The sequence below is a fragment of the Chinchilla lanigera genome, unplaced genomic scaffold (assembly GCF_000276665.1).
Source record: "Chinchilla lanigera isolate Chin_1 unplaced genomic scaffold, ChiLan1.0 scaffold00049, whole genome shotgun sequence".
Classification (NCBI taxonomy): domain Eukaryota; kingdom Metazoa; phylum Chordata; class Mammalia; order Rodentia; family Chinchillidae; genus Chinchilla; species Chinchilla lanigera.
The window spans coordinates 10,130,810-10,157,324 of NW_004955450.1; the positions used below are offsets into that span (position 1 = coordinate 10,130,810).

At 46.6% G+C, this 26,515-nt stretch overlaps 1 protein-coding gene across 6 annotated transcripts; it reads right to left on the reverse strand.

Moving 5' to 3' along the window:
* Positions 1 to 5,521: 5,521 nt before the first annotated feature.
* Positions 5,522 to 13,127, reverse strand: LOC106149613 (endogenous retrovirus group K member 8 Pol protein-like). Of its 6 annotated transcripts, XM_013519014.1 has the most exons (3): positions 12,835 to 12,985; positions 8,022 to 8,182; positions 6,323 to 7,271 (listed from the first exon to the last, which is right to left on the reverse strand). In XM_013519014.1, exons 2-3 carry the CDS (start codon positions 8,092 to 8,094, stop codon positions 6,928 to 6,930), a joined length of 417 nt encoding a protein of 138 aa, XP_013374468.1. In that variant the 5' UTR covers positions 8,095 to 8,182; positions 12,835 to 12,985; the 3' UTR covers positions 6,323 to 6,927. The 6 variants fall into 6 exon arrangements, 5 of the variants coding, with proteins under 5 accessions (XP_013374467.1, XP_013374465.1, XP_013374468.1 ...); XR_001235920.1 differs by lacking the exon at positions 8,022 to 8,182 and having other exon boundaries at positions 5,522 to 7,271; positions 12,835 to 13,127; XM_013519013.1 differs by lacking the exon at positions 8,022 to 8,182 and having other exon boundaries at positions 6,320 to 7,342; positions 12,835 to 13,013.
* Positions 13,128 to 26,515: the final 13,388 nt, after the last annotated feature.

Below are 26,515 nucleotides of genomic sequence, written 5' to 3' on the forward strand. Positions count from 1 at the left end.
TGCCCACTCACGGTGTTCGGGTATGCTGATTTCCAGGGTCCTAGGGCGCTGGATTGAATCTCCCTGAGCCCCCCACATGACCTTAGTGTCTGTACTTCATTCTCCCCCTAGCCATCTGCAAGGGGCCTGGGGTGATTTTGTCTCACGAGGCCGGCTTCCTTCTCCCCTGAGCCTGCTGGGAGGACCTGCCCGGCCTCTGTCTCCCACACTGCTGGTGTCTTTTTGTAGGGCCAGGACTCTGTAGATAAGAAAACAAAACAGGAGCCTCCTTAGGTCTGCTAGCTAATCCTGACCAGAAGGTGTTAAAAAACAAACTTTACTAGACAGGTTGCCCTGGCAAGCAAGTCTAAGACAGGGGTAGAAAAAGAGACAGAGAGAAAAAAAAACAACCAGATAAAGAAAGGTGGCACATGGCCTTGGGACTTCTACCAAGAGACCAGAGAAAGAACTGACAGGGCACAGAGAGAAAGCCAGGTGCAAAAACAATAGGCTGCCCCCCTTCCAGTACAATACAGGGGAAGCAAGGGGGGCTAGCTTTAAGGCAGTGTGTACTCGCACCTGTGCCCTGACGCATACTACACACACGTGCACTCACTCTGGAGTCACTGTATTATTCTCTCTAGGGTGGCTATAGAGTACAGTAGATGGCCACACGCCCCCTTACTGATTCTAAGCTAACCAGGAATAAGGCACAGCTAGCTGCCCACTCCAAAGATAAGGCCTTAAGAAGGTGCATCAAGGACAAGTCAACACACAGACAGACAGAAGCTGCACATCATCAGTGTCACAGTGACTTCTGCATTTCCCATCTTGTATTATCTACTCAAACAAATTAAGTAAATTTCAAAAACTTTTATCTTTTTTATTTTTTTGTCTTTTGAGACAGGGTCTCGCTATGCAGTTCAGGCTGGCCTTGAGCTCACTTTGTAGTGCAGGCTGGTCTTGAACTCACAATGATCCTCCTGCCTCAGCCTCCTGAGTGCTGGGATTACAGGTGTGCGCCACCATGCCCGGCTCAAAAACTTTTAAATTGCTGGGTATGGTGGTGCATGCCATAATCCCAGCACTTGGGAGGCTGAGGCAGGAGGATCTTGGGAGTTTGAGGCCAGCCTGGGCTACATAGTGAGTTCAAGGCCAGCCTGAATTACATGAGACCCTATCCCCCACCACCCCCAAACAAAGCTCTTTTTCCCTGTTCCCATGGCTACCTTCACAGAGAGTCTGTTTTCCCTTTTGTTTTGATTCGGCCCCTGGTGCCCCATGTCCATGCTGTGAAATAGTCTCCCAGCAACAGCACATCTGCGGTGCGGGCACCCAGCACTCTGGTGCACAGACACCATTACCACTGCGCCGGCCTTACACACGACCTGACTGAGGCACGGAGAAGTCAAGCCCCTCGCCAGGTCACACAGCCGGGAAGTGGACGAGCTGGGATCAGTCGGGCAGTGTGTCTGTGACTGGCATGACCCGCATCCCACACCGCCTTTCAGCATCCGTGTGGACCCTCATCCCCGCATCGGCTGCACAGATCTGTCCTACAAAGCACCTGTGTCTCTATTGACTCTTGTGACGGGAGGGGCACCCCAGGCTCTGGATGGGAAGACCAAGGCCCTGGGGCAGCAGGGATCACAGTGTGACACCTCAAGAAGAAATGGGGAAGGAAGGAAATGCCTTGTCCACAACTGAACATTCCTACCTGGCCCGGCCAGCATTTTAATGAGAAGGGAAAAGCTCCCCCGCCTCCACCTTGGCTGCAGTCTGCTCCCGTTTGCGGTCTCCCTCATCCGTCCATGCTGTTTTCTCCCAGCCATTCAGGCGTCTGTTCATCCTTTCAGCCTTCTTGAGCTGGGATGGTGCCAGGCTCAGTGGTGAACGGTAGGATCCAGGTGTGCAGTATAGGCCTCCCGGCAGAGGCCAGTACTGAGCCAGCCCTGTCACCTGCATGCTGCTGCCCACCTGTCCATCTCCCTGCCACACTCCACTGCCCTGTCGGTGACAAGCGCCCCGTGTCCCTGCCTCTGTCTCTGGTATCTGTGGCACATACTGGGGAATAATTAAGGTTTGTGTGCAGGAGGCTGAGGCAGGAGGATCTCAAGTTCAAGCAAGCCTGGGCAACTTAGAGAGATCCTGTCTCAAATGAAAAGGTCTGAGGATGTAGCTTGGTGCTAAGGTGCTGGGTTCCATCCCCAGTACTGCAAAACAAAAATTCATACATGCATAGGTGAGTGTATGTGTCCATGTGAGTGCATGCATGTGCAAGTGTACTGTGCTTGTGCACATGTGTATATGCATATGTGCGTGGGTGTGCCCACAGGTAAGTGTGCCTGTGAATGTGTGCAACAGAGTGCATGCTTGCATGTAAGTATGCATGTATATATTCATGTGTGTGTGTGCATGCCTGCATTTGTGGGCAAGTATGTACATGGATGTTCAGGTGTGTACACGAGTGTGTGCCCATGTTGTCCCTGGCCCCCTTGGTGTGACCTTTCAGTTTTGTGCTGCACCAGTGCTGAGTCTTTCATCCACACAGGGAGCATTGTCTCAGCCAGGTCAGTAGGATCAGCCTGCCTCAGCCTGTCAACGGAAGGCAGGGCACCTCTTACCACAGGCTGTGCTGTCTGGTGTGTTCACACTCTTCCGTCCTCTGCTCCCCTGAACTCAGAGTTTAGCATCATGCAGTATCACAGGCTGTGGGGAAATCTGGAGATTACCTAAGTCACATGACAAATGGGGGAGTCTGCACCCCTAGAGGGTCCAGGACTTGGGCCACAGAGATAAAAGCCAGTTGGTGGCAATGCAGGATGAGCTGCTCTCCAGCTAACTGTCCCCGGGGCTTCTTACACCTGCCAAAGTAATTTAAAGGAGCAAAGTTTTTTTTTTTTTTGTCTTTTTGAGACAGGGTCTCGCTATGCAATTCAGGCTGGCTTTGAGCTCACTTTGTAGCCCAAGCTGGTCTTGAACTCGCAGGGATCCTCCCATCTCAGCCTCTCCTGCCTCAGCCTCCCGATTGCTGGGATTACAGGCGTGTGCCACCACGCCTGGCTCAGAGGTTGATTTTTGGTTCACGGTTTGAGAAGTCTCAGTCCATGGTCATCTGTTTAAACAAAACATAAAGGCACAAATCAAATAATAAAAAACAGACGATATGAAAATTAAGACTAGCCGGGTGTGGTGGCGCACACCTGTAATCCCAGCACTAGGGAGGCTGAGGCAGGAGGATCATTGCGAGTTCAAGACCAGCCTGGGCTACAAAGTGAGCTCAAGGCCAGCCTCAGCTGCATAGTGAAACTCTGTCTCAAAAAGACTAAATAAATAAATAAATAAAATTAAGACTAGAATCTTTAGAAGAGCAAAAAGAGAAGCCATAAATTGGTAGAAGATAATTGCATCTTTGTAAGCAACATAAATTCTTATTTATTTACTGGGGATTGAGTACAGGGCCTTCACACTGAATTACATCCCCAAACTCTCTGCCCTGCTATTTAAGAGTCTTGTTTACTCTGTAAATTGCCCAGGTTGAGCTTAAAGTTGCAGTTCTCCTGCCTCAGCATACCAGAGTCCTAAGATTATAGGTACACCACCATGCATGTTTTAAGTACTATTTAAATTCTCTAGAGATTAAAAGCTGTGTAAGAAACTCAAACCACCCAGATTCACAACCTAAGGGTGTGTGTGGGGGGCGCGGAACAAACTCACAAAGAGAAAAGAAACCATGAATGAGAAAAAAATATATTTAGAAGAAAATTCCGCTCGTGGGGCTGGGGATTTAGCTCAGCGGCAAAACACCTGCCTGGCAAATGCAAGGTCATGAGTTCAATTCCTGGTACCGGAAGAAAAAACCAAAAAACCCAAAAAAACAAAAAAGAAAATTCCACTCTTGAATACGATTAGGTAAATATATACTGAGGCAATTATAGGGATGTCATTTGATAACTATCAGATAGGTAAATATTAACTACATATACCCAAGTCTTCTACGGATGGCTGCTGGTGGACATGCAAGTGGTACTCACTTTGGGGTTGTAATTAAACCTACCAACCTTCATATTCTACAACACAAAGACCAGCCTTAATTAGATTTTTAAACACTTTCCATTAAAAAAAAAATCCTAATAACTGCAAACCCTCAAAGAACACACTTGAGATATAGTTGCCGAAGTACACCTACTATAGCAAGTATAAGGTTCAGCGGGGTAATAATCGGATGAAAGTCTTACTCAAAGAAAATTGAAAAAGTGTTAGAAAATAAAATAGTTCAAAGTAGGTAAAGAAAAAATCATGAGAATTCTATTTTTAAACAAGTTTTACTGGAGCCTTGCCGAAACAAGGCCTCAAAAAATTGGTTTAAGACTCAGAGTTGTTCCTCTCCACGGAAATCTTTAGTAAAAGGCGAAAGATTTATACGATCTGAAGAGAAACCAGAGTATGTCTTTTTTTCTGTTAACGCACAGCTCCAGGAACAGAATATCCTACGTCACTGATGGTAGCTATTTAACGGCAAGAGTATTACACAAAGAAAAAAATTTCAAATGGTTTTGCAATTAAAAGTGTCACTCTCACAAATATGCGCCTTAGAAAAGTTTTTAATTTTGCAGATTTAAATTTGTAATGTGCGCAGTGCACTGTGGGTATGCAAATTAGCAGCCTCCCAGCCCTTCGGATTCCGGAAGTAGCTGAGAATTCGCACGGCCCCTTACGTCACCGCTAGGGGGCGAAGCGGAGGACTTGGATGGCTGACGTCTAAACGTCGTCCTGGTCAGAAACCCAGGTTTTGATCCGTTTTGTATTTTTGTACGTCTGAGTTTAATTTCTTTGTTAAACACTGCGATTACATTGGAGAAGCAAATAGCACACAAACGATGGTTGCAAAATTCAGGCTAGTGCTTGCTCCCGTCCGTGGGAGCCAGGGATGCGAGCGGGGCGGGGCGCCGGGGTTCTGTGTATAAATTCGGGTTTCCTTTTCTTTCAGCCGCGCGGTGCCCCACGGTGTCTGGTTGTGGTTGTAGTTTGGTTGTCCGGCGTGTGTGGACATTCTGCATTTTTCCCGTCTGCTGTGTGAGAATTCCTGGCAAGGTTTTTTTGTAATTGGGGTTTCTGCGCCTAGTTTCAGCTTTCCTGCCCCCACCCCTGCTTTGGGGGATGAAATCTGGTTGTTCGTATAAATCCTAAACATCCTTACTTGTGAAAGGGGACCAGCTCCTTCCATCGCTCAGCTGCTGGTGTAGACGGCTCCCCGCCTTTCTGAACTGATCCTCCCCCCATTTCTGACTCCTTTGCTAGCAAGGCGATCATATTTACATGTAAGCGATTTAGATTTAAATTCGACGAATACACTTGAAAGACAGATGTATTGGGCTGGGCGTGGTGGCGCTTGCCTGTAATCCCAGCACTCAGGAGGCAGAAGCAGGAGGATCGTTGAGACTTCGAGGCCAGCCTAGGCTACAAAGTGAGCTCACGGCCAGCCTGAACTGCATAGCGAAACCCTGTCTAAAAAAAAAAAAAAAAAAAAAAAAAAGCAAAGAAAAAAAAAAAGAAAGACAAATGTATTGGGCACAGTGCCAAAGCCATTTGATTCACCACTTTCAAATGTGCAGTGCCATGGTTTTTAGTATATCCACAGAACTGTGCAGTCACACATGTTAGAACATGCTTGTCACCCTAAAAGATGCTCTGTACCCATTCGTGAGCAATTCCAGGTCCCCCGGGTCCCAGCTCCAGCCCCCAGCAAGCGCTCTAAAGTTCCTATTCTGGACGTTCTGTGTAAGCGGCAGTGGACCACATGCACGGGACCTTTTCCTCTGGCTCCGTGTTGACTGGAGATGTTTGCAAGGTTCGTCGCGATCCGCTCGCCTGCTTGCGGTATTTCATAATGTAGCGGGTGGGGAGAGGCTCAGCAGAGGGAGCCTTCCGGTCATGTGAGGATGGCTGCATCCCACGGGGCTTGACTAGGGGATCAGCGGCCAGGAAGGTGACGGTCTAAACTCTTGGACCTCTCTCTCCGCTGGGACTTAGAAGAGAGTGTCCGTGTTTGTAGCTTTTCAGGGGCTTTCATCTCCTGGCCTTTGCTCTGCTTCACTCTGAGAAGTCCTGGGCTTCTCTCACAGGTTAGCGCAGGAAGGCAAACTTTTGGTTTTGGCTACCCAGGCTCCACTGTCAGGGAACTTCCTCGGTTTCTGAATCCTGACTGTGAAAGCGGAGTGGGAAGGGCAGAATCTGCACTTTACTTGTTTAGAGTGCGGCCTGCACTTCCGTTGGTGGCAACAATTCCCTGTTCTCCTTCCTCCTCCTCCTCTTCCTCCCCTTTTTTCTTCTTCATGGTAGTGCTAAACACTGAGTGAGGTAGAACCTCTCGGGTGGAGGGACCTGGGCCCGTGGCAAGCAGCGGCACGGTGAAGAAAGAGACACCTGAGACCAGGCTGATGGCGCAGATCTACTTTATTGCGGAAGTACCAAGTGTTTTATTGAGCAGGCTAGAGGCGTGGCAATGGAGGTGGGCTAGGGGAATGGTTTGGAGGTGGTACTATTGGGAGGGGGCAGTGCGGAAGTAAGAGGGCAGAGCGGGACAGCCTAGGCGGGCGACTCACTTGGTTTGCCGAGGACATGACGAGTCTGAATTTGCTCAGACTCGCTCCTCCGCCAGGGCCATCAACCAGACCTCTGGGCCCCTGTTTCCCACACATTCCCCCTCTTCTTTTATAAAAGCCAATTGAATAGAGGCCATCATAGCCTGTTTAGAGGTTATCATTTGTAACCTGGTACATATCATACGAAGCGCGATAAGTGCAAGGAGTCCTAGAAGTTCCAAGAATCCAAGGGTAAGTAAATTGACTGGTGAGAATAGGCGCCGTAGGTTGTGTAGGAGATCGGAGAGGATGTTATCAGTCAGTATAGGAACTTGGATAGAATTAATGGTTTGTATTTGTTCAGTCAGTTGAAGGGAGAGGTTGAAGTAAGTGCTGTTGCACGGACCAAGGATCCATTCATGGAGTGAGAGACGAGCAGAAGAGAGGTTGGCTGGCTTTGGTGTGACACAAAGTAGGGCCGATGAGAAGCGTTGGTCACAGGCAGTGGTAGCAACGTGCCAAAGTCCTGAAGTTCATTGTCCATGAGGTCAAGTTGTTGGAGATTAAGGAGAGCCATATGGGTATAGGCATTAAGTTGTTGGTGTACTCGGAAAGTTTCAGCGGCTGAGTGGGAAAGACTGTTGAGTCCTTGAGCAGTCACGGTGGATTGGGTGAGCGCGACGGCTGCTGTGGCTCCTGCTGCTGCGGCTGTAATAAAAGCAACAATAAGGGCGGCAATAGCAGAGGCTCCGAAGTCTCTCTTGTGTATCTGTAGGGAGCTGGAAGAAAGCCGGATAGGTAGTGATGGAGCTACCCAATTAGAGATATTAACTGGCACCCAGAGGACAGAGGGGGTGCGAAGGATAAGCATATACAGAGGGGTTCCATTCCAGCAGTTAGACAGATAGCAGGTACCCGCTGAGGAGCAGTTGAAGGTGGCATTCATGGACAAGAGAAGTAAAAAGCGGGGGGGGGGCAACACAGGCTGCTGAAAAGAGTGGTTATATTTGTGAGTGAGGTTAACCAAGGGTGACCAGGAGATGTCGTTGGGGGTCAAGCCCTGTGAACAGAGGGAGCCGACTGAGCTTATCTGGGCCATTTTAGAAGTACACATGGTGGTGGTATCGCCATCGCCACTGATGGCATTTAAGAGGCTAGGGTTGGGAATGGAGTAGGTGCCATTAGCAATAGAGGTACTTCCCATGAGCATTAGCGGAAGAAGGTCGGGGCACCTGAAGGTCCCACATAATTGATGGGAAGAAAATATAGAGCGTCTCCCTGTGAAGGAGAATGGGTTGTGTCCTGTAAAAGGGAGGGATCCGTTTTTCCCAGGGTGAAGAAACGGAGAGGTCCATAGGGCTGTAAAGTGATCATTTGTGAAGGGTTTTTGAGCCGAAAGACAGGGTTCCCAGGTGAAATCTGTAAGCCTAAAGTTAGGATTTAAAGGCATAGGTTTACAAGGGGAGAAGACAGGTTGAGCGGTGTCGTAGTCTTCTACGTCATGTGGGTCCGCCCCCTGGACTTCTGTCATCGAGAGCCAATTGTTTCATCTCTGATGTCAGCGGCTGTGGCTGGCCGGACATCTCGAGCAGGAACCCACACTGGATGAGGTGCTGTTTCTGGAAAGACACAAGCGAAACCTCAGCCTTGGGTTAAGAGTGGGGCTGGGGGCTGCCATGATTGTGTCATGGGATCCTTCCAGCGCACAAGGGGGAGTGGTGTTGGAGGGGCCAGCAATGGGCCCCAATGTTTATGGGCTGGGGAAAGACCTTTGTCATCCAAAGTTAAAAGGTTTATGGTTATAAGAGCTTTTGTTAGCAATTCATCTGGTGTACTCTGGGGGTGTAATTCCCCCTCTTTTTTTATTAAAGTTTTGAGTGTTTGGTGAGTTCTTTCTATGATAGCTTGTCTTTGAGGATTATAGGGAATGCCATGATGTAAGGTTATATTGTATTTGGTACATGTGTTTTTAAAGGATTGACTGGTATAACATGGTCCGTTATCTGTTTTTAAGTCCCATAGAATTCCTAGCATGAGGATGGCCTTTTCTAAGGCTCGGGAGACATGTTGGGCTGTTTCTCCCGTCATAGCCATGGCCATAGTGGCACCTGAGAAGGTATCCTTAGTGACATGGATGTATTTTAGTTTGCCAAATGGAAGGAAATGGGTGACATCCATTTGCCATCGAGCACTGGGGCAGAGTCCTCGTGGATTTACTCCTTGAGGCTGTAGTGGGCCTAGCGGGAGGAAAGGGGCGCATGTGGTACAGCTACGGACCGGATGTTTGCATGTGGCTCTTGGAACTTCAGGGAGGAGTTGGTGAATGGCCTTTGCTGATAAGTGAAATCTAGAGTGTAAGGCTTTTGCCTGTGTAAGTAGATCAGATAGGACTGTTGGTATAGCTTGAATGGAGACTAAGCTGTCCGCCAGTTGGTTGCCTTGAGCAATAGGACCAGGAAGTCCACTATGAGAGCGGATGTGTTGTATGTACCAAGGATGTCTTCTATGTTGGAGAGTATTTTGTAGAGTCTTTAAGGCTCTGTCTAATATGGTGTCCTTTTGTTTTAGGACAGCATGTGGGATGACATGGCATATCTGTACCACATATTGGCTATCAGAAAAGATGTTGATAGAACAGTCTGGACAGTGTTGTAAAACTTGTAGCACTAGAAGCTCAGCTACTTGAACAGAAAAGGTATGTCTAGTAAGTTGTATTTTTGGGTGGTTATAGTCATGAGGGTGGTGAATTATAATAGCATATGTAGTTTTAGAAGCATCCATGAAAGCAACTCTGCTGTGAGGTATAGGGGTCGAGGAAGGAAAATGAGACGGCCTCATGAGTGGTAATTGTTGGAGGCCTTGAAGGGTACGGCTGGAGGGGTAATGATTGGAGGTTTGGCCAGGGATATGTAATAGCAACATCTGGAGGTCTAAGTTGTGCGGTAGGAGAGCCTCTAGTTGATTATTTGTGAGGGGGAGAGTATCTGGTTCACGTCCATAATGGAGTACAGCCAACTTTCTGAGTTGTGTTCCTAGGTGACAGATAATTGTTAGGAGTGGGGTAATTTTGGAGAGGGAGGAGTAGGCAACATGGGTCCACATGAGAGGGCCCTGCTGCCGCAGAACTCCCACTGGCATGGTTGGTGTGGTTAGTACAATGGCTAGAATTGGCTGATTAAGATCATGTCTTTCAATTTGAGCTTGTTGTATGGCTTGTTCAACATAATCTAATGTTTGTTGGGCCTGTGGGGAAAGAACTCGAGGGGAAGTAGGGTCTGGGTTTCCCTGTAATAGGTCATACAAGGGGTGCAGTCGATCAGAAGATAGCGCCGTGGCTGGCCGTAGCCAATAGATGACCCCACATAATTGTTGTACCTCTGTTAGGGAGTGTGATGGTTGTCTGAAGATCTTGGGAGCAACAGGGATGATTTTATCAGAAATGTGATGACCAAGATATGTATAGGTTGGTTTAATTTGGATTTTATCTGGAGCAATTTGAAGTCCTATTACGTTAAGACTGGCTAATAATTGTTGTAGTCCTAGTTGGAGTTGATGGGGGTCTGTATGAGAAAGAAGGATATCATCCATATAGTGGATACAATGATAGGACCCTCAGAGGGGTTTCATGGCGGTATCTACATACATTTGGCATATAGTTGGACTGTTTATCATTTCTTGAGGAAGAACTTTCCACTGATATCTTTCGGTTGGGCCCTGATGATTAGTCATAGGGACAGAAAATGCAAACCTAGGTCTATCCTTTTCATGAAGGGGGATGGAGAAAAAGCAATCTTTAATATCTACTACCACAATGTGATGATCTTTTGGTATAGCTGTGGGAGAGGGTAGCCCCTGTTGGAGTGCTCCCATCTTGATTATATGTTTGTTAATTTCTCTCAAATCATGAAGTAGATGATATTTATTTTTATCCTTTTTGTGGATTATAAATATTGGGGTGTTCCAGGGGCTAGTGGAGGGTTCTATATGGCCTAGAGAGAGTTGGTCCATGATTAGTTGTTTTAGGACAGTTAGTTTTTGGGACCGTAAGGGCCATTGGTCCACCCACACAGGTTCGTCAGTGTCCCAGGTTAGCCGTGTGGGCTGTGGTTTAACCACTGGAGCAATGGCCCCTATGAGGGGGGGAGTGGTTCAGTAGTTAATTTGACATCTAGTTGTGACAAAATATCCCTTCCCCAAAGGACTTGGGGCAAACCTTGTAATAACAAAGGCTGACAGTGTCCTGAGTGTCCTTCTTGGTCTCTCCATCTCAGCAGAGTTGCTGTCTGGAGTGCCATCTGTTGACCTGTGGCTCCTTGTACAAGAGGCCCTGGAATAGTTGCCCAAAATTTACTATATAGGTCCATTGGGAAGCAGGAACTTTCAGCTCCTGAGTCTATAAGGCCAGAGACAGACATTTGCTCTGCCTCTAGGGTTAATAGTGCCTTGTTTTGAGTGATGGGCACAGTCCATAGGATCTGTGAGGTGGTTTTTATTTCCCTCTTTTGTTGTCGGGCTGAGGGTTGCCCCTTTTGGAGTTTAAAGGGTTGCCCTCCTTGTCAGTTTTTGATCGGCAGTCCTTTGCCCAATGATATCCTCTCTTACATTTAGGACAGGGCGTAGGTGGTTTTGGTTTTATGTTTGAAGACTCTTGTCCCTTTTCAGGGCACTGTTTAGCAAACTGTCCGGGCATTTTACAATTGAAGCATAAAGGTAAGGTATTGGTATTTAATTGTAAAGCATTGGCAAGCGCCATCGCCAACACTTGAGCTCCTTGTGCATTAACTTCCCTGCATGCTAATATCCTACGATCTAGATCTGTATTTTTTATCGGGGCTTTTAAGGTTCTACATGTGGGGGTGGCTTCTTCAAAGATAAGTTGTTTGGCTAGGGCCTCCGCGGCGGCGGCTTCTGTATGATCAGCCTTTCTCTTACAAGATTCTACAACCTTGGAGACAAAAGAAGCAAAGTCCTCATTGGCTCCTTGAATAAGCTTATTAATTGGGGTAGTTGGTCCAGCATGGCAACGGTTAAATGCTTTTAAGGCTATTGTTCTCACTTGGTCAAAATATTGAGGCGGGCCTTGTGCCTGTACAGCAGGAGAGGCATATATGCCTTCGCCTGCTAGGCAGTCATAGTTTAGTATCACATTATTTCTCCGATTTCGGTCGGCTTGTTGTTCGCATTCATCTTTAAATATAGCCAGCCAGTCTAGGTATTGTCCGCCAGTAAGGACAGCTCTAGCCAGTTGTTTCCAGTCTGTGGGGCAATTCATTTCCATGCTAATTGTTTCAATTAACTGTTGTGCAAACGGGCTTTGAAGGCCGTCTTCCCTAATGGCTTCTCTCAAGCGTTTAAGAGTGGAATGTTCATGGGGATACCATCTTAAGGGGTGTGCAGGATTTTGATGTAAATTTACAGGAAACATATCATTTATCTCGGTTCCCCATTGTTCCCAATGTTTTGCTTGGCTATCCCTTATCTTGCAGAGTCCTTCATAATAGTCGCCCCATGGTTGAGTTGGTTCTCTCTTTCTTTCTTTTTTATTACGGTATTCCTCCCATGGATCTTTTGGGTGTATTGCCTGAGTAATGCCAGCAGGTGGCGCTATAGGATAAACCGGAGGCTCATCCCAGTTAAGCTCCGCCTTCATCACGGGGCAGGGCTTGTTGTGCGGAAAAAGAGGAAGTAGCCCCGGGCAGAGAATTTTCGTTCATTGCCATCTCTGGCTCCTGTTTTAAGTGGGCGAGAGAGGGATATATACCTTTTGAATTAGGCTGGGGAGCTAAGGGTTTTACATCATCCGGCCTGGGGGTTTCTTTGACACTTGGCTCGGATGGGAGGGGTGCCGGCAGGGAGAGGTCCCTCTCCAGCTGTTCCATGAGGGAAAGCTCGGCGTCTGGAGCTGCCGCCGCACATGCAGCGGAGTCCGCTAGGAGAGGGAAGGCTTCTGAATCCTCCCCAGTGATGATCTCTGAGCCTGTTAAGCAAGCTCTGATAGTAAGTAAGGCAGGCTGGAGCCCTACGGGAAAGATTTTTCCTTCGTGTTTTTCCGCTGTTTGGACCCGTTGGATAAGGCAGGACCATGTTTGTGGGTCCCACAGACTGGCAGTTTTGAGCCAAGGATTGAAGGCAAGGAGCAATCCCCAATATTGGGAGAGAGTTTTATAAGAGATTTTACAATGTCTAGCCTGTAAGAGAGCAGCAAGAGCCCGTGCCTGCGGTTGCTGCTCCTTAGGAAGGGCGGAGCCCATGTTGAGGGAGGGCCACTTACTGATTCCCGGGGGGCGCGCAGGGTCCCCTGCTCAGGCGCCAGTTGAGGTTGAACCTCTCGGGTGGAGGGACCTGGGCCCGTCGCAAGCGGCGGCACGGTGAAGACACAGACACTGGAGACCAGGATAATGGGGAGATCTGCTTTATTGCGGAAGTACCAGGCATTTTATAGAGCAGGCGAGGGGCGTGGCAAAAGGGGGCGTGGTTATGGAGGGAGGCACCAAGGGAGGGGCAGAGCGGGCACAGCCTGGGCGGGGCGACTCACTCCGTCGGCCGAGGACATGACGAGTGTAAGTCGGCTCAGACCCGCTCCTCCGCCACGGCGGTCAACCAGACCTCTGGGCCCCTGTTTCCCACAACTGAGTTACATTCCCAGACCTTTAAAAAATTTTTTTTGAGTTCTTTTCTTTTTTCGTACTAGGAATCAAACTCAAGACCTTGAGCTTGCCAAGTAAAATTTTGTTTTGAGTGTCAGGGTTTTGCTAGGTTGCCTGGGATGGCCTTGAGCTTGAAATCCTCCTGCCTCAGCTTCTAGGTGTGTGTCACCTTACATATTAATATTTGAAACAAAGAATAACCTAGGTACCAAAGAATATAGAACATAAATTTTTTTTTTTGGAATTTCTGATGGAGGGGCTGGGGTATAGCTCAGTGGCACAGCACCTGCCTGGCAAGTCTGAGGTCCTGAGTTCGATTCCTGGTACCAAAAAGAAAAGGAATTCCTGATGGAAATTGCTTTGAATTTATAAATTAGGAAGGCTTTCCCATCTTTATGATAGTCTTCCAGTCTATGACCTTGATATATTTGTTCCTTTATATTTTTAAAAATTTTTTTAACATCTTTCTATAAAGGTACATAATTAACTTCATAGAGATCACTTTAACAGTTTATGCCAAATATCCTAGACATATATATCTATATATTAGATATATATGTTTTAAATGGGGTCTTGCTATGTAGCTCAGGCTGGCCTTGAACCCACTTTGTAGCCCAAATTGGCCTCCAACTCTAGGAGATCCTCCAGCCTCAGCCTCTTGAGGATTATAACTGTGCACCACCATACCTGCCAGGCATATTTTCTGCTATTATAAATTATAGACTTAAAATTTTCCAGAAGTTGAGGCAGAAAGATGAGGAGTTCTAGACCAGCTTGGACTGTAGAAAGAGAACCTGTTTTGAACAAACATTCAGCCGGGCATGGTGGCACACGCCTGTAATCCCAGCACTCGGGAGGCTGAGACAGGAGGATTGTTGCGAGTTCGAGACCAGCCTGGGCTACAAAGTGAGCTCAAGACCAGTTTGAACTGCATAGTGAGACCCTATCTAAAAAAAAAAAAAAAAAAAAATCATAAATTGTTATGATTTGAAAAACTAATTATTTGTCTAAAAACACAATTTGTTTTGTACTGCTTAGTCTTGTATGCAACAACTTTACTGAACTATAGTTTTTTGGGGGGAGGGGTTCTGGGGATTGAATCGAGGGCCTGTACACTGAGATACATCTTCAGCCCTTTTTAATTGTTTAATTATGAGATGGGGGTCTTGCTAAACCACTAAGTAGCCCAGGCTGGACTGGAATTTGCAATCTTCCAGCCTCAGCCTCCCAGAGTACTGGGATTACAGGTGTGCACCACCATGCCCAGCATGTTTATTATTTAATTTTTAATTTGTTGTTCATCTCTATTTGCAGTTCATAATATCTGCAGGCCTTACGTGCAGCTCCACATACAGAACACCTCTTCGTTCCTCTTTCCACCCCTCCCCTCCCCTTCCCCCGACCCCGCTGTATCTCTTCATCCCCTTCCCATCTGAGAGTGAGCAATCCTTTTACTTCCTATTATCTGTCTTTTATTTTGCTCTTTATACTTTGGGTTTAACCACAATGGAGTATGAGTCTGTCATAAAGGAAGATAAACTTAAGTCATGTGTAGGAAAATGGATGTACCTCAAGACCACAATGTTAATGAAATAAATCAGACCCACCAGCTTAAATATCAAACTTTGAAAAATATGTTACAGTATTATTTTTTAGAGACAGGGTGCCACTGTTTAGGTTGGCCTTGCACTTGGGATCCTCTTGTGTTAGCTTCCTGAGTGCTGGGACTACTGCTATGTGCCATCAGACCCAGATTTATAGTTTTGTTTTTCCAAACTTGTATCCCTCCACCTTTCTTGTTTTACTTTCCTGGCAAAGATCTGTAGCGAAAAACTGAATGGAAGTGGTGACACTCATTCTTGTCTCCTGAATTTGAGAGAGTTGACACTCTCTGTTCATGTGTGATGTCTGCTTGAGGCTTGTGCTTTCTATTCATTAGGTTAAGCTAACTCCCTTTTAATTCTAGTTTATTAAGTACATAAATGTATTGAACATGTGTAAAAGAATGGGTGTGTGTGCCTATCAAATACGTTTTCTTCATGAGATTATCAAATGATTTTGCTGTCATCTCATTCAATGACCTACTTCAAACCTATGCTTGTTGATTGTTCTCTGCTTTCTACTTGTGGCCAAGTCCCAGGGACACAGCTACCCCAGTCAGATAGATCCACATGTACAGATGACAGCCAACTCTTCCAGACTTTTTCCGGGGAGAGGAGGGCAGATAGATGGGGCCTCCAGTGTAGATGATGTGTTCTGCAACCTCTGTTCTGGCCACAAGGGGTTGCTGCTTTCCTATAGAGCTCAACAGGCCTACCTGCTAAGGTCAAGAAGTGAAATGTGTTTCCATAGGTTTTGAAAATGTATGTTCAAAGATGGGTCTTTCTTTTTTTTTTTTTTTTTTTTTTGGTACCAGAAATCGAACTCAGGGCCTTGCGCTTGCCAGGCAGGCGCCTATGCCACTGAGCTATATCCCCAGCCCAGAAAATGTATGTTCCTATTGCAGAGTTCTTTTTTTTTTTTTTTATTGTGTAGATGTGGTAGTGCATGCCTGTAATTCCAGCCTTTGGAAGGCTGAGACAGGAGGATTGCTGCAATTTGAGTCAGCCTGCACTAGAAAGTGAGTTCAAGGCCAGCCTAAATTGCACTTTGAGTCCCTGTCTCCAACAAAAACAAAAAAACCTACACAAAGGGCTTAGACATAGCACAGTGTGAAGGCCCTGGGTTCAATCCCCAATATTTGAAACTATCAAAACACACCTCCAATTTTCTTGTGATAATTTACTACTTAATCATAAATCAACGCAGATCATCTCTTGCACATCATCTCTGTAGGCATGGCATCTACAGATACAACAGAAAATCATAGACATCACAAAACAGCATGGATACTATATACATATACAGATTTAAAGTTCTCCAAATTCAGTATATATAATAGGAACTTACACTGAGTTATGTATAAACAGTATAACAAACTATATACAGCAAATCACACTTAAGGGAGGACTTGTATTTGAGCCTTCTGCTCTGCTAACCTAAATTTCTTAATTCTCACATTGACACGAATTCTGAAAGAACATGCTGATTTTATAAAATCAAAACATTCCCCAGAACAACAAAACTAGAAAAGAGAACACACTTCAAAGCTTAAGACTTACTTTGGACATCATAGGTAGCCTTGTATAAACAAGGCCTCAAAAAATTGGTTTAAGACTCAGAATTGTTCCTCTCCACGGAAATCTTTAGTAAAAGGCGAAAGATTTATGCGATCTGAAGAGAAACCAGAGTATAGAGCCTTCTGCTTGTGACTCTCACCGGTTTAACTACAACTCCTGGTACGCTGATGGTGACTGGTTCTCTAAATACTTGCTACTTAAAGAGGTTTACTTGATTTATTCTTTATATAGTACTCTGTATTTTAAAAATTAGAAGCACGAGTAAGTTTATACTCTTGAAAAACGGCGCACTGTTTGCGGTGCATTATGGCTATGCAAATGAGACCTGAATAATGGCCCTGGAGACTCGGAGCCTCCCTGCCGCGGGCGGGCGGAGCGGAGCGGAGGAAGGCTTTGCTCCCTGGGGCTTGAACACAGTCACGGTGACGAGAGAGATTCTGATTTTGTGTTCCTTTCCCGGGCTGTGAGTGTGACAAGAAGAGGTTTTCGGGTTTTGTTTTGTTCTGAGACAGGCGCTCGCTAAGTTGCCAAGTGTGGCCTCGAACTTTCGACCCTCTTGCCTCTGCCCCTGTGTAGCTGGGATTAAGAGCCCGCAGCTAAAGAAGTTTTCTAATAAGTGGTGCGGGCGGGGACCGCAAAGGAATGCTCAGCGCAAATTCCATTGTCCCCGACCGTGGCAGGGAGCTGTGCGAATGGGAAAGGGACCTGAGGGAGCAAAGGCGCCCCCGAATTCTTTCTGTTCAATTCAGGGGCAGGCGGCAGAGGTGACTTTTCTTTGAACTATGCGTTCGTTACTTGGGCGATTTTTTTTTTTTTTCCTTTGGTTTATTTTCCGGTACGGGGAATCGAACTCACGAACTTCCGCTTGCCAGGCAGGCGCTGTGCGGCTGAGCTAAATCCCCAGCCCAGGCGATATATTTAAACACTGTAAAAGACAGGAGCTACGGGAGCTCCTGCTGTAAAGATACCGATGATGAAAGAAGGGGCGGGTCCCCAGCTCTCCCCGGCCCTCTGGGCTCCCCTGACAGCTCCTGCAGAGGGTGTCGGGCTCCACACAGCCAGAAGACATCTTCATTCACCTTCTCTGCCCCACTGGAGATTCAACCCAGGGAGCCAGGAGCTACATCCCCAGCCCTTGTTTGATTTTAAAGTTGATTAAATAATTGTTTATTTATTTTGTGGTACTGGGAATTTAACCCAGGCACTTCCCACTGACCTATGTCCCCCTCCCTTATGTAATTTTTACATTTAGAGACCGGCGCTCACTAATTCACTAGGCTGGGCTCCAACCTGCAGCCTTCTAGGCAGTCCCACCATGCCCGGTTCCCAGGCTTTTTAGCTTTTTAAAAAAATTTTGAGTCAGGCTATAGTTAAATTGCTCAGGCTGGGCTCGAACTTTATCCACCTTTCCTCAGCTTCTGGAGTAGCTGGGATTACAGCCGTAGCCCCTGCAGCTGGCTCTAATCAATGTGTTTGATACAGGAAAATAAAAACTCCCAACCTGAAGGATGTCTGGGACGAGATTGTGTTCTCTACAGTCGAAGAATGAATTTTAGGAACAATGGAGGTTAGAAGCAGAATATATTTATTGAGGGAAAGAAAGCTTCTGTCTGAGAGAGACAGAAGGGGGGTCCCGAGTGGGTTGCCAAGGACCCTGCCTTTTCTGGGGACTTTATAGGGCAAAACCACGAGGTGAGGTAGGTCCAAGACAGGGGGAAAATAGGAAATTACAAGGTGGACATGAGGTGGGACCAAACTATGGTCAGCCAATAAGATTACAAGTATAATTGTTCAGGTAAAATTGAGTAAACTGGGATCAATGGGGAAGCGAGTCACATAGCAAGCGGGTATGAATCCAGAACAGGGGCTTTCCCTCTACGGGGTTGGGCTAGTGACTCTTTCTGGCTTTTTTTGTTGTTGTTGTTTTTGTTTGTTTGTTTCTGGTACTGGGAATAGAACTCACAACCTTGCGCTCACCAGGCAGGCGCTGTGCCGCTGAGCTATATCCCCGGCCCTTTCTGGCTTTTTGAAGGTGATTGCTACCTATTTAGAATATCCATCCCTGATGTTTACAACTAGGGAGGTATGTGGGTACATTTGTTTAGTCCTTTGTCTCCCCTGCCCCCCACCCCCACTGAGAATCGAACTCACGACCTTGCGCCTGCCTGGCAAGCGCAAGGTCGTGAGTTCGGTTCCCGGTACCGGAGAAAAACCAAAAAAAAAAAAAAAAAACAGAAAATAAAATCCCCAGCCCCTAGTCCTTTGTCTTGAAGTCTGGCCCACAGCAAATATGTCTCTATTCGCAAGTATCTTGTCTTTCATGTTGGCTCCTTGAGGGCCTGGCCCTGTCTGACTGACTGCCTGTAATATTTCTATCTAACTCAACTGCCTATAGCATATTTAATCTGAGAAACAAAACCTCTTGAGCATTTAAACTTATTTTACACATCCGTGAACATTGTAAATCTTCGCATAAAGTGGTTGTTTTGTGCTGGGGATTGAACCCAGGGCCACTCTACCACTGAGCTATAACCCCAGGCCTTTTATTCTGAGACAGTGTCTTGCTAGGTTGCCCAGGCTGGCTTTGAACTTGCAATCCTATCTCAGCCTTGTGAGGAGCTGGCTAATGCCCACCTCCAGAGAGGGTTTTTGTTGTTGTTGTTCTTTTTGCTGGATTTATTTTACTCCTAATACCATATCTTACTGTTTTTATGGCTAGTAAGATTTTCAAGTTACAACTTATAATTGCTTAGTGCTGGTATGTAGTATTGCATTGGACCTGAATCCTAGCACTTTGGGAGGCTGAGACAGCAGAATTACAAATTCCATGCAGCCTAGGCAATTTAGGAATTTAGCAAGATCCTGTCTAAAACTGAAAGGGTGTTTGGGGTTGCAGCTCAGTGCAAAGGCCCTGAGTTCAGTCCCCAGTAACACACCCCACCACACACACACACACACACACACACACACACACACGAAATGCAGTGCGGTTTGTTGTTTGCTTCTTTTTGTTTTTTTGAGACAGGGTCTTGTTATTTACTTTAGGCTGGTCTTGAGCTGTAGCTCCAGCTGGCAATCCTCCTGCATCAGCCTCCTGAGTTCTGGGATTACAGAGGTGTTCCACCACGCCTGGCTTTTTTGTGGGCAGTTTTGAACCCGAGCCTGTGTTTTCCTTGTGCACTGAGCCTCACAGGTCTCTGGTAAGAATTCTTTTCATGAGGCTACTCCAGTCTATTCCTTGTTTGCTACATTTTTTCCGTAGTATAGATCCTGACTTCCCTCTTTTAATCTGTCAATGTGGAAAATCACACGAACAGGCAAATCATCCCAGCATTTGTAGCTCAAACCCAATTTGGCAATAATTTTTTTTTATTATTATTTTAAAGAGTAAAAGAAGGATAACATAATAATGGGGGGCTTACCAAATTACAGACAAAGTGGTAGGAGATTATCAATGGTTATTGTTTTACATTGTGTTATCTACAAGATAGTTTCTCAGGAAAACAGACAAATAATATGGAGTTACAGACAAAAGAGGTACGAGATTATCAATAGTTGTTGTACTATACTTAGGTATCTTCAAAGTGGCTTCTAAAGAATATAAATAGAACTATGCATGAGTGACCTATTGAATAATCATTCAATAATTCTCAATAGTTGTTGTAGGAAACACATAATAATAAACATGGATCCATTTATGAAATAGGATAGGAACAATACAAACATTACAGAGTTATGGATAGATTTCTAGGAAAATAACAATGACTGCTGTAATACATGGTGGTATCTTCAAAGTGGTTTCTCAGGAACACAGAGATACACAAGAAGGATCTAACAAGTAGTTACAGCCTAAGAGTTGTCCAAAATCAAGTGAGCCGTCTGGGGCGAAAGCCATTTTTTGTAGCGTTTTCTCTCCAGCCTCCCATCGCATTGGGACCCCACAACCAGTTAGTGTCCTCTCCCCAAATGTCAGCACAGGCAGAAGGAATCCTGCTGTAGACTTCTCCAGAGCTCCACCACAGGCTGTACTGTCAGGGGAAGAATGGCTTCCAGGGAGTCTCTGCAGGTATTGTGCAAGGTCCTCCTGGTTTACAGCTTCTGAGCGGCTCTCATGACCCGAGTCCACAGGACCTCTGACTCCTCGGGCTTAGTCTGCATTCTCATGTTCTCCGAGTCCTTGTTCACCAGCTGCTCCTCTGCTGACTCTGGACCTTTCTGTTTCTCAATGGCAGGAGCAAGAGTAACCCGTTGTATGGCATGCATTCCCAGGGGTTTTTCCATTTGAATGTTTCACACACGACCCAGGGTGAGCATCTGTAGCCGGTGCACGGTGGGCCAATTGTGTCATTGTTTCTCTGTGTCTTGATAGTTCTCAATTGAGCAGTGGTGGCCGGCCTAAGGGCCATTGCGCAACAGCGCTTGCCGGGGGCCCGCTCCATGTGTGCCGGGGGCCCTCGCTCCGGGGGCCTACCAGGCAGAAAGCTAGCCAGCCGGAAGGCCGGCGCTCCCTGCCCGTGGCTCCCAGGGCGGCGGAATTTGGCAATAATTTTAAAATTTGTTTAGTTTTTGTCTTTGCAACCTTGGGAATCAGTGCCGGGCATGGTGGCGCACGCACTGGTGCACCCCCCAGCACTCAGGAGGCTGAGGCTGGGGGATCGTTGCGTGTTCAAGACCAGCCTGGGCTACAAAGTGAGCTCAAGGCCAGCCTGAACTGCACAGCGAGACCCTGTCTCACAAAAACAACAACAACAACAAAATCTTAGGGGTCAAACCTGGGGCCTGGTACATTCTAGGCAAATGCTCTGCCACTGAACTACACTCTGAGCCCCAGAACAGTTATAAATTATAGAAAAATTGTGAAGATAGCTCAGTATCTCTGTGTGTCTCCAGTCAGCCTCGGGTTCTTCTGCTCAGTTCAGACGGAAATCGTGAAGCTCAAAGTGCAGCTGTGCTAGCAGGCTTGGCATCACCTGGTAATGCTGGAAGCCAGAGACCCGCTGCGGGTCTCAGTCACTGCCGGCTGCTGCCTCCTGGAGCTCTTTGGTGTTAACAGCTTTGAGCGTTTATTGGTCTTTCTCTGGGAACAACCACTCTGCCCAGACTACTAAAGATAAAAACCCTGAATAGATGTACAGGACCTTTACTAAGTCTCTTGTAACAGAGCCTGTGCTGCAGCAGTCGGGGCTCAGCATGCGGGACGGAGCCCTCCCGGGCTAAACCCTGAGAAGCAGGTGGGGGGCACTGCTTAGATAGCAGCTGCAGGCCTGTTGCAGTGAGGGCGGGCCCGAAAGCGTGCTGTAAATGTTGGGCCTGCAAAAAAGGCGCCAAACCCCACCCTTCCTGATCTGAGCCACTCCGGGCTGCCCCCTCCCTTCTCCCAAAAGGCGCAGCACTGGCTGAAAAGGTGGGCGTTGGGGGGCACCATGCTGCCCGGCTGGCTGCACTCATGTTGGGGTGGAGAATGGCAGTTTGATAGCCGGGAAGGACACTGAAGCAGACCGTCCCAGGCCATTGGGGGTTGTGAGGGAGCGAACGGGGTGAGGGACAGGGCCTGACAGCTGCTGGCCAAGCCACATCGTCCAGCAGCTCTGGAAAATGAGAAAGTCCGGCACTTCTCATCCATCTCACATGCATGCGTTCACACCCATTTGCCCCTAGCGTTGAGAGGACCAGTAACAATATATTATCTAAAATGTCTGGTCTCCAGTAACAACAAGAAATTATGAGACATACAAAGAAATAGGAAAGAATGACTCATATGCTGTGAAAAAAATCAGACAACAAAGACTACCTGTGAAAATGACCAGATGGCAGATTTAACAGACAAGGTCTTCAAAGTAGCCATTGTAAATAAATTCAAGGAACCAAAGGAAACTATAAATAAAGAAAAGGCTGAGGACACTGTCACATCCAAAATAGAATACTAATGAAAAGAGAAATTATTATTATTATTTTTTGTCTTTTTGAGACATAGTTTCACTATGTAGTTAAGGCTGGCCTTGAACTCACTTTGTAGCCCAGGCTAGCCTCAAACTTGCAGTGCTCCTCCTTCCTCAGCCTCCCAAGTGCTGGCATTACAGGCATGTACTACCATGCCTGGCTGAGAAATTATTTTTTAAAAAAAGACCAAATAGGGCCTGGCGTGGTGGCTCACGCCTATAATCCTAGCACTTGGGAGGCTGAGGCAGGAGGATCACTGCGAGTTCGAGGCCAGCCTACACTACAAAGTGAGCTCAAGGCCAGCCTGAACTGAATAGCAGACACTGTCTCAAAAAGACAAAAAAAAAAAAAAAAAAAAGACCAAATAGAAATGCTAGAATTGAGAGGTATGATCACTGAAAAGAACACTTATCCAGATCCTAACAGGAGATACAAACTGGCAGAAGAAAGGATTAGCAAATCTGAAGCTAGCTTAGTAAGAGATTATATAATCCAAAGAACAGAAAGATGGTAAAATGATGAAAAATAGATTCTCAAAGAAATGTGGGGCAACATTAAGCATAGCAACATACGTGTAATGAAAGTACCAGAGAGGAGGGGGGAAAAGGGAGCAGACAATATATTTGAAGAAATGATAGAAGAAAAATTCCCAAATTTACAATTAAATAATCATCTACACTTCCAGGAAGACCTGTCAACCCCAAGTCAAATACATGGAGAAAAGGGGCTGGGGATTTAGCTCAGCGGCACAGCGCCTGCCTGGCAAGCACACGGTTATGAGTTCGATTCCCGGTACCAGAAAAAACAAAACAAAACAAAAAAATAAAAAAACATGGAGAGAGATCCACACACAGACACATCATAGTAAAAATATTGAAAGCCAAAGAGCAAATCTTGAAAGCAGTAGGGGAAAAACAACTTGTCCTAAAGTCACCCAAAAGAGGTTTACAGCTGAGTTCTGGGCAGAAACAGTGAAAGTCCAAGAGCAGCGGGAGAATATACTCAAAGGAAAATGCCAAGTACAATTGCAGTTCCAACAAATCTTTCTTTTAGAAGTGAAAGTTAAACCATGCATGGTGGCACATACCTATAATCCCAGCACTCAGAAGGCTGAAGCAAGAGAATTCTAAATTTGAGGCCATTTGGGCTACATAGCAAAATTGAGGCCAGCTTGGGGTACACAGTGAGACCCTGAATTTTAAAAAATAAAAAAGGAAAGAGAGAGGTGAATATTGTCTGATCAAAAATTGATAGCTGTTGGGCACAGTGGTGCAACCTGTAATCCCAGCAGTTGGGAAACTAAGGCAGGAGGATTGTGAGTTCCTGGCCACCCTGAGCTATAATAGTGAGTTTGAGGCCAGACTGAACTACAGAATGAGACCGTTACGGAACAAAAGCAATGTAACTTGGTGCCTGGGTTTGATTCCCAACTCCTGAAAGAAAAATACTTAAAAAAATTAATCAGGCTGGGGGCTGGGGATTTAGCTCCATGACACAGTGCCTGCCTGGCAAGTGCAAGGTCGTGAGTTCGATTCCCGGTACCAGAAAAAAACAGAAAACAAACAAACAAAAAAAATTAATCAGGCTGAAATTGAAAGCAAGTGACCTCAGATAATAGTCTGAGTCCACCTGAAAAAAGAATATCAGAAAAGATAAGTTTGTAATTATAAAAGGCAGTATAAAATGTGTTTGTGTTCCTTCTTTTAACTGATTTAAAAAATTAAGCCAAGCCAGGTGTGGTGGCGCATACCTTAATCCCAGCCAGCACTCAGGAGGCTGAGGCAGGAGGATCGTCATGAGTTCAAGGCCAGCTTGAACTGCATAGCAAGACCCTGTCTCAAAACAAAACAAAACAAAACATAAAAAATAAACCAGGTGTGGTGGTGCATACCTGTAATACTAGCACTCTGGGAGGCAGAGGCAGGACAGTTGCAAGTTCAAGCCCACCCTGGGCAATTTAGCAATTTAGTGAGCTCCTGTCTCCAAAAAAAAGAAAAAGTGGAGTAAAGATGTACTCAGTGTGAAGGCCCTAGCTTCAATCCCCTGTACTGCAGGAGCAAAAACAAAAACCACAATTGTGGTTTTTCTCCTAATTAAACTAGTACAGTATACAGGAGGCTGGAGCTTTGTCGAACATGCTTAGCATGAATGAGGCCATGGATTAAATCCCCAGTACGAAATATATAAAGTGTAATACCTGTAACATACAGAAATATATTTGCCAATAGTAGCATAAAGGCATTATGTAGGAGCCATGCTGTATTGGGCTAGAGAAATGTCTCCAGATAGTAACTCATATTCACAAGAATAAATTAAAAGAGCCAGAAGTGATAAATAAGTAAGATGAATATAATAAAATGGCAGGGCTGGGGCTATAGCTCAGCGGCATAAGCGCCTGCCTGGCAAGCACAAGGTCCTGAGTTCGATTCCCGGTACCAAAAATAAATAAATAAAGTGGCAGATATCCTTGCTTCCCTTCCTTCACTTCATAAAAGATATACACTTCTGCGCAGTAATGATAACAATGTGTTGCTGGTTGGTAACACTTGCAGATGTCATCTGCGTACCAGTATGACCACACAAGGAGGGAGGGGATAGAGCTATAGGTGTCACATTTATATACTTCACTGGAACTGAGTCAGTAGAAATCAGGCTAACTATGAAAAATTAAGATGTTTATGGTTAACCCTGGGGCAATCACTAAGAAAATATACTTAAGAATTGTTACAGCACACACTTGTAACTCCCAGCTATTCACAAGGGAGGCTGAGGGAGGAGGGTTGCAAGTTGAGGCCAGCCTGGGCAACTCAGTGAGACTGTGTCAAAATAGAAAACATTATAAGAGCTGGAGCTGTAACTCAGCGGTAGAGCGGGGAGAAACACAGAGAGGGACCCAGAGAGGGACGTAGGTACCTGGCCACTCTCAAGCTCCAGAGCCAGAAGGTTGGCTGCTCAGACGCCCTTCTACTTCCTCTCTGCCCTCATCTCTCAGGCGAAGTTATTCTTGCTGTAGGACACTAACCTGTTCTTAGATTTCCACGTGCACATGGAAATGGGGCAGGAGCTGGAGTCTCCTTCTCAGCCTGGCTGGGTCACTGCACTCATCTGCTTTGGAGTCTCCTCAGGATCTGTGTCAGAAATGCCTTTTTTTTTTTTTTGGTACTGGGAATCGAACTCACGAACTTGTGCTTGCCAGGCAGGCGCTTGTGCCGCTGACCTATATCCCCAGCCTTTTTTAAAAAATCTTTTTGAGACAGGGTCTCACTATGCAGTTCAGGCTGGCCTTGGGCTCACTTTGTAACCCAGACTGTCCTCAAACGTGAAATGATCCTCCTGACTCAGCTTCCTGAGTGCAGGGATTACAGGCCTGCACCACCACACCTGGCTAGAAACGCCTGTTAAGGAAGATCTTGGGGAACCCGAAGCCAGACTCTTAGCAGTTCAGAGAATTCTGGAGGCTGAATGGCAGAGTTAGAGCCCCTTCACCCCCAACCCTGGCGCTGGAGATTTAACCGGCAACCGGTGGCCTTGAGCATGGCCGATGCAAGCAAGTGCTGTACTCCTGAGCTGTGCAGGAGTAGAGTTGTGTTGTTTTGTGTGGAGGTAGGGTCTTGCTCTGTAGTTCAGGATGTCCTTGAATGCTCTATGTAGCCCAGGCTGGCCTCAAGCTCCCTGCGATCCTCCTGCCTCAGCCCAATGCTGGGATTACAGGCGTGCCCCACCATGCCTGGCCAGAGGAAGGTTTTAGCCGCTTGGTGACATAATCCCAGCAGTCGGGAGGCTGAGGCAGGAGGTTGGTTGTGAATTCGAGACCAGCCTGGGCTACAAAGTGAGTTCATGGCCAGCCTGAACTGCATAGCAAGAGCAAGACCTTGTCTCAAAAAAACAAAACCAAAAAAAAAAAAAAAAAAACAAGAGAAACAGGAAGGTCTTTGGTCTGGCTGTGGCATCTTCAGCAAGCAACGCACCACTCCCAGCCTCAGTTTCCCCGGGTGTTCAGCGGCTCCTTCTGAGCAGCCAGTGCAGAAACCTCCAGAGGGAGACAGCACGAGAGAGCAACGCTCCGAGGCGAATCAGGCAGGCTTAGGCCGCGGCCCAGCTAGGACAAAGGCGAGTCCCGGGGCGGGCGAGAGGGCGCCGGGATGTCCCCGCCGCGGGGACGGGTGGCCGCCGCCGGGCCGGGGCG

What these genes read in the sequence shown, in the direction of transcription:
- LOC106149613 (XM_013519010.1), bottom strand. Translation starts at nt 10,151, where the DNA reads ATGGATGATATCCTTCTTTCTCATACAGACCCCCATCAACTCCAACTA.